Source organism: Galeopterus variegatus, unplaced genomic scaffold (genome assembly GCF_000696425.1).
Source record: "Galeopterus variegatus unplaced genomic scaffold, G_variegatus-3.0.2 Scaffold13480, whole genome shotgun sequence".
Classification (NCBI taxonomy): Eukaryota; Metazoa; Chordata; class Mammalia; order Dermoptera; family Cynocephalidae; genus Galeopterus; species Galeopterus variegatus.
Genome location: NW_007739591.1, coordinates 14785 through 23161, shown reverse-complemented (window position 1 = coordinate 23161; position 8377 = coordinate 14785). Strand labels below are relative to the sequence as shown.

At 37.9% G+C, this 8377-nt stretch overlaps 1 protein-coding gene across 1 annotated transcript in view; it reads right to left on the bottom strand.

Moving 5' to 3' along the window:
* Positions 1-6186: 6186 nt before the first annotated feature.
* The window catches only part of LOC103581615 (COP9 signalosome complex subunit 4), a gene marked incomplete at its 5' end in the record, with an annotated part of 15222 nt that continues 13031 nt past the window's right edge, over positions 6187-8377 (bottom strand). Inside the window, one exon of the mRNA XM_008563403.1 lies at positions 6187-6717. Coding sequence (XP_008561625.1) covers positions 6584-6717 — 134 coding nt within the window. The remainder of the gene's footprint in view (positions 6718-8377) is intronic.

Here is an 8377-nt window from a genome sequence, read left to right as displayed (position 1 = left end):
AAAAATTACACACCACAATCAAGTGGAATTCAACCCAGGGATACAAGGATGGCTCAACATCTGCAAGTCAACACCATATCAACAAAATCAAGGACTAAAACCATATGATTATCTCAATGGACACAGAAAAAGCATTTGACAAAATTCAACATCTCTTCATGATAAAGACTCTCAGAAAATTAGGTATAGAAGGAAATTATCTCAACACAATAAAAGTCATATACGACAAATCCACTGCCAACATCATCCTGAATGGGGAAAAGCTGAAACCTTTCCCTTAGTAATGGGAACAAGACAAGGATGCCCACTATCACCACTCCTCTTTAGCATAGCATTGGAAGTACTAGCCAGAGCAATCAGGCAAGAGAAAGAAATAAAGGGCATCCAGATTGGAAAAGACAAAGTCAAATTGTCCCTGTTTGCAGATGACATGATCCTATATATAGAAAAACCTAAAGAATCTACCAATAAACTCTTAGAGCTGATAATCAATTTCAGTAAAGTTTTGGGATACAAAATCAACATGCAAAAATCAGTAGCTTTTTCATACTCCAATAACAAACTATCAGACAAAGAAATCAAGAAAGCCATCCCATTTACTCTAGTTACCAAAAAAAATTTAAATGCCTAGAAATCAATGTAACCAAGGGTGTGAAAGATCTCTACAATGAGAACTACAAATCACTGCTGAAAGAAATTAGAGTACACAAAAACATGGAAAGACATTCCACACTCTTAGATTGGAAGAATTAACATTGTGAAAATGTCCATGCTACCCAAAGCAATCTACAGATTCAATGCAATCCCCATCAAAATACCAATGACATTCTTCAAAGAAATAGAAAAAACAATCCTAATATTCATATGGAAAAACAAAAGTCCCTGAATAGTCAAAGCAATCCTGAGCAAAAAATAAATAAAGCCAGAAACATTACACTACCTGACTTCAAATTATACTACAAAGCAACAGTAACCAAAACAGCATGGTACTGCCATTAAGAGACACTTAGACCAATGGAACAGAACAGATCCCAAAAATCCAACCCAAATACTTATGGTCAACTGATATTTGACAACAGAACAGGAGAATATATTGGAGAAAGGACTGCCTCTTCAATAAGTGGTGCTGGGAAAGCTGGACATACATACATAGAAGAATGAAACTAGACCCATACCTCTCACCATACACCAAAATCAAATTCAAAATGGATTACTCATATATAAGACCTGACACTATAAAACTACTCAAAGGAAACATTTCAGCAAGTAGGACTGGGCAAAGACTTTATGAACAGTACCTCAAAAGCACAGGCAACAAAAGAAAAAATAAATAAACAAGTGGGATTACATCAAACTGAAAAGCTTCTGCACAGCAAAAGAAAGAAAAAGTAAACAGAGCAAAAAACAACCTACAGAATGGGAGAAAATAATCACAAACTGTACATCCAACTATTAGCTTTTGTTGAGTCTTTATTTTTCCTTCACTTATGAAGGATAATTTTCTTGTATAACATCTTTTTTTTCTTTTCTTTTCTTTTCTTTTTTTTTTTTTTTTTTTTTTTTGTCTTTTTTTGTGACTGGTAAGGGGATCGCAACCCTTGGCTTGGTGTCGCCCGCACCGCACTCAGCCAGTGAGTGCACCGGCCATCCCTATGTAGGATCCGAACCTGTGGTGGGAGCACAGCTGCGCTCCCAGCACTGCACTCTACCGAGTGCGCCACGGAGTCGGCCCAACATTTTTTAAAAATGCTTTTGTTCCTTGTGCTTCTGAAGTACTGTTCATGAAGTCTTTGCCCAGACCTACATCCTGAAGTATTTCTTCTATGTTTTTTTCTAGAAGTTTTACAGTTTTGGGTCTTGCATTTATGTCTTTAATCTATTTTGAGTTTTTTATATATGGTGAGAGATAGAGATCTAGTTTCATTCTTTTGCATATGGATCTCCAATTTTCCCAGCATCATTTATTGAAGAGACTGTCCTTTCTTCAATGTATATTCTCCATTCCTTTGTCAAAAATCAGTTGGCTGTATGTACATGGCTTTATAGATCTAGTTTCATTCTTTTGCATATGGATCTCCAATTTTCCCAGCATCATTTATTGAAGAGACTGTCCTTCCTTCAATGTATATTCTCCATTCCTTTGTCAAAAATCAGTTGGCTGTATGTACATGGCTTTATTTCTAAATTCTCTATTCTGTTCCATTGATCTATGTGTCTGTTTTTGTGCCAGTACCATAGTGTTATGATTACTATAGCTTTGCAGCATATTTTGAAGTCAGGGAGCATATATACCCGTTTTGTTCTTTTTGCTCATAATTGCTTTAGCTATTTGACTTCTCTTGTTGTTCTGTATAAATTTTTTTGAACTTTTTCCTATTTCTGTGAAGTATATCATTGGTAGTTTGATGGGGATTGCATTGGATCTGTTGATCACTTCAGGTACTATGGCCATTTTGACAATACTGATTCTTCTGATCCATGAGCATAGGATGTCTTTCAATTTTTTTTGTATCTTTAATTTCTTTAATCATTGTTTTATAGTTTTCCTTGTAGAGATCTTTCACCTCCTCGGTTAAATTTACTTCAAGGTATTTTATATTTGTGTTGTTGCTATTGTAAGTGAGATCGCTTTCTTGATTTCTTTTTCTGCTAGTTCATTGTTGTTGTACAGAAATGCTACTGATTTTAATATGTTGGTTTTGTGTCCTGAAACTTTACTGAATTTGCTTATCAGGTCTAGGAGTTTTTGGTAAAGTCTTTAGGTTTCTCTAGATATAAAATCATGTCATCTGCAAAAAGGGACTTTCTCCATTCCAATTTGGATACTGTTTCTTTCTTTCTCTTGCTTATTTGGTCTGGCTAGGACTTCCAGTACTATGTTGAATAGAAGTGCTGAGAGTGGGCATCTGTGTCTTGTTCCAGTTCTTAGGGGGAAAGCTTTCAGCTTTTTTCTGTTAAGTATGATGTTAGCGGTGCGTTTGTCATATATAGCCTTTATGTATTAAAACACTTTCCTGCTATACCTAATTTGTTGAGTCTTTGTCATGAAGGAATGTCAAATTTTATCAATTTCTTTTTCCACATTTATCAAGATGATTATATTTTTTCTTTCATTCTGTTGGTGTGATGTAGTACATTTATTGAATTATGTATCTTCAACCATCCTTGCATCACTGGGATAAATCCCACTTGATCATGGTGTATAATCCCTTTGATGTGCTGTTGGATTCAGTTTGGTAGTATTTTATTAAGGATTTTTGCATCTGTGTTCATTAGGGATATTGACCAGTAGTTTTCTTTCTGGTTGTATCCTTGCCTGGTTTTGATATCAGGGTTGGTGCAGCTCCTTCTGGGACTGTTGGCAAGGCTTCTATGAAGGACTATTTAGGAAGGAACCACTTGACTGCTTCTCCAGGAGGGGCACATGCAGTTTATTTCTACTGGCCAGAGGGCATATTCATTAGGGTAGAGACCCATGAGCTATTTTTCCAGGTTGGGGGCTTGAGCACATACAACTCAGTCAGCTTGGAAGTTGAGTGGTTATGAGGAATGAGGGGTTGTCTGCCTGAGGAGGGTCTGCCTTTCTGATCTCTGGCCAGGGTTATGGAGGCATGTCAGTTCAGCAGGACTAGGGTTGGCTTTCAGACTGCAGAACTGGAGTCACAGTTGCTGTGAGCCCAGGCTTCAAGCTCCAGGGACTAGGGCATTGTAGCCTCTCCTGTACATGCACAGAGCGGGGCAGACCCTTAAGGCTGGAGAAGTGTGTGGCTACTGGCCCCAGGGCAGGGCATGCTCTGTTTTCAAGATGGCACTGTCCTGCATCAGCTTGGTTCATAAGGTGGGGGTGGGGGGCGCACAGTTTGTACTAGTGTTCTAGAGCAATGCAGTGCATATACTCTAGATAGTTCCCCATACTTGGGTCTGACCTTGTCCTGCCAAAGGATCTGCCAGCCTCTGTGGTAAAGATGGGGGTTAGTTTGTGTCCTTGGCCTGACTACTGACTTCAAGGAAAAATTCCTCCTCTGCTGATCCTGATGTCAGAAACATGGTAGCTGAGGCCATGAGCCTCTCTCTCCTCCCTATGCCACCATGCTAGGCTTTCATGATCCACAGGATCTCAACACTCTCCTGCTGCACTTCTACAGTCTCCCACAGATGCTCCCATCAGTATTTAGCTGTTAGCTGCTCTGGTCCTTTTCCGTGGGAGAAATTTACCTTGGGCACCTCTAGGCCATCGACATCCTTTTCCACTCTATTCATTCTTTTTTCTTCTTAAATTTCAGTTTGGAAAGTTTCCATTGATGTATCTTCAACTTCACTGATTCTTTCCTTGGCCAAATCCAGTTCAGTGTTGAGCCCATCAAAGGCTTTAATTTCTTTCTTTCTTTTTTTTTTTTTGTCTTTTTCCGTGTCCGGCAACGGGACCGCAACCCTCAGTGTTGCTCCCGCGCCTCGCTCAGCCAGTGAGCGGAAACCGGTCTGTATGTGGGATCCAAACCCTCGGGCGGGAGCGCCGCCGCGCTTCCCAAGCGGCGCACTATCCAGTGCGCCACCGGACCGGCCAAAGGCTTTAATTTCCATCGTAGTGTTTTCATATTTCTAGCAATTCAATTCTTAGTTTCCACCTCTCTGCTTATATTACCCATCTGTTCTTGCATATTGTCTACTTTATCCATTACAGTCCTTAGCATGTGTTTTAAATTTGTCTGACGATTTTTTTTTTTTTAAAGGTAACTGGTAAGGGGATCTTAACCCTTGACTTGGTGTTGTCAGCACCACGCTCTCCCAAGTGAGCCAACTGGCCATCCCTATATAGGGATCCGAACCCATGGCCTTGGTGTCATCAGCACCACACTTGCCCAAGTGAGCCAAGGGCTGGCCCTTGTCTGACAATTCTAACGCCCCTGCCATATCTTAGTCTGCTTCTGATGATTAATATATTTCTTCAGATTGTTTTTCCTTACATGTCTCAATTTTTTGGTTAAAAGCCAGACACAATGTATCAAGAAATTAAGTGATTAGTATGTGGTTTTATGTTAATCTGGGTAGGAGTTGGGCTGTGTTTAATGTTTGCTGTAGCTCTAAGTGCCAAGGGCTTCAGTTTGCTTATTTTCTACTGTTGTTTTGGGGTTTCCCTAAGGATTCCTTCTTAGAATCTCTGCCCGGCAGCTCTCATAGTCATAACCAACTATTATTATATTGAAAGCCTGTTGATGTGGTGGTAAGGTATTTGAGAAACACTCTGTAATCTTAAAATTATCTCTATTTTTCAGTTGGCCTGAATACCTTGGCTGGTACCTTCAGAAGTGGCTTTTTGTTTTCTTCCTCACGTAAGATTAAAGTAGGCTGGAATTGTCTACCCTTTCCCTAGATCAGATAAGGCTCTAATAGCTTCCCTTAAGTGGAAAGCCTTTGTTACAGTAAATGATCTGGTGTATTTTGAAACAGCTACTCCCACCTCCACTGTATTTCAAAATAGTTTGTTCCCCTTTCTCTGTCTTGCTGGAAACAAAAGAGGCTCCTGATCTTAACCAGGAGAAACTGTTAGGGTTCCTGGGGGTAAACCTAGAAAGTGTAGGGTCTCCCTTAAGACTGGCCCTCAGGAATTTTTAACTCAAGCTAGTCCACATTCAGCCTCCAGCAATATGACAGCTACCATTTTAGTTTTCCTACCACTTACTGGCTGCAGCAGCTTCTGCTCCTAGTAAGTAAGCTGATCTCAACTGCGATTCTCTATGTTTGTCTGTCTGTCCAGTTTTGGGGTGATAACTTGTGCTGGGACTGCAATTCTTTGAAAGATGTAAGGAAAGCTGTTGATTTTCATGTTCAGCTTTTTTTGCTGTTGTAAAAACAGGTATAATAACTTCCAAGTTCTTTACATGTAAGAGCTGAAACTTGAGGTCAACACATATTTTTATTTTTTAAGTCCTGTCCCCCAGTTTTTCTCTTTAAAGTGCACCTGAAATAACCAACTGAGCATCCTTCCCTGACTTCTCTCTGCTAAATGAAGAGCTCCTCCCTTTGTTCTTTAGTACTTGGTGCAACTGCAAGTATTACTCTTACTGTCTCTTGGTTCTGTGACTCTTTGAATGCCCGGAGAAAAGGCATTATGACTTCCCTTCATATTTCTAGCTTATGGTATAAATCAATGTCTGTTCAAGTGAAGGAAAAAGGAACAAAGCACTCTTTGCTAATTAAAAACAAAATACTACTTTTATTTGGCTCATTTCTCCATTTATTAGAATAAACACATTTGGAGAGGCACAAAGCGCTTAAGTTTTACATGACTACAAAGTTATCACACATCCCAAACTTTTTAGCCACAGATATTTTACCTTCTCCATTTAAAGAAAAAGCTTTCAAAACATCTGAGTTGCTTCATACACAGAGACCCTGAATATATGGGCGCTACATAGTTTTAAATGCTTGTACTTCCTGTTTTAATAATTTTGTCTTTAAATGGAATCCAGCATAAAAGGAACTGAAATGTATAAGATCATGATGCAAATGCTTTGAAGAGATAGTGAAATTAATCTGCACAACACGAAAAAAGATGTGGTGTGCACAGAAGTTCTACAAGGATTCACTGAGCCATCTGGGCTTCCATGGCTTGTGCTGTCCATTCTGGTGCTGTTTGACTAATTTTCTCCAAAAGGTTATTCACTTGGAAACAAAGTGATTGGATCTGTTTGTCCCACGTTGGCAGGGCTTCTCGTGCTTAAAAAAAAAAAAAAAAGAATGTACAAAACTGAAATTACTCCTTTGTATTCAGAGCAAAGAAGATAAATACAATCGTGATAATTTTTAAAGTTATTCCGAAATCTTGGTTATCAAAATTAAGCTCATAGTTAAGAAATCACTTGCACAAAGTATAAAACAAACAAAAAATACACTCATATACACGGATACATGTTATTACTATTATTTCTCATGAAAATAAAATCAACCAACTGAACAACCTCAACCACACCACCATCACAAAAAGAGACAGGCTCACTGAAGCTGTTTTTTCATTACCAATGTTTACTGATTCATAAGACACTATCACCTGCTGGAGAAAGCAAGTCTATTTATACATTCGAGGCTGTCTCTACTTGACTCTGAAGGAGAAATACTATATCATTTACACCAAAAACAACAAAAAAGTCATCTTGAATCCATCAGGTTTTTCTTTATACCAGCGATCTATAATCAGAAATGAAAAATTGGGAAGAACATCCCATTCAAAACAGCACAAAATTTACAAAAAAAGTCACAGATTTAATGGAAAAAAACAAACTATAAAATATGAATAAATAACAAAGTAACTTGAATAGACACAAATCATAATCCCAGATAAAAATATGCAAGATCATTAAATTATCAGTCTTTCCTTCTTAATACATAAATTTTTTTAAATTCCAAAGACAATCTTCTTTTTTCTATTTTATTTTCTAGCCAGGACAAAATTATTAAAGTTAATATGGAAGAACTGGTGTTTGAGAAGAGCCAAGATAATTCTGAAGATTAAAAACAATGGCAAAATTGTGGTATATCGGGGCCGGCCCGTGGCTCACTCGGGAGAGTGCGGTGCTGGTAACACCAAGGCCATGGGTTCGGATCCCATATAGGGATGGCCGGTTGGCTCACTGGCTGAGCATGGTGCTGACAACACCAAGTCAAGGGTTAAGATCCCCTTACCTGTCATCTTTAAAAAAAATTTTTTTAAAAAATTGTGGTATATCCACACAATGGAATACCATTCAGCCTTAAAAGGGAATGAAGTACTGATTACATGTTATAACATGGATGAAACTTGAAAATACCATGCTGAGTGAAAGAAGCCAAAAAGTTACGTACTGTAACTTTGGGGAGATGAAAATGTTTTGGAACTAGAAAGAGATGGAGACTGCACAACATTGTGAATAAGCCACAGAACTGCTTACTTTAAAATGGTTAACTTTATGTTATGTGCATTTCAATTCAATTAAATAATTAGTAGTAGGGGGGCATAAGTTGCTTTATCTACAGGAAAATTTACTATAAATTTGTTTATGACCATATTGTTACACATCAGTGGAACCAAATAGAGTACAGAAATAGATCCAAACGTATATGTGGAACCTAACATATGTCAAAGACACAATGCAATCAGAAAGAATGTTTTATTTAATAAATGATATTTGCATAAGGCTATTCATCTAGAAAAATACTAGACCACACCCTAAAATTATACACAAAAATGAATTAAAGATGGATTATATTTCTAAACATAAAATAATAAATAAAACTATTAGAAGAAATTTTAGGAAAATACTAGTTTTACCCCAAAGTAGAGGAGTATTTCTTAATCAATACAGAAAATTCAAAGCCATAAACTAAAAAATTGACATATTTG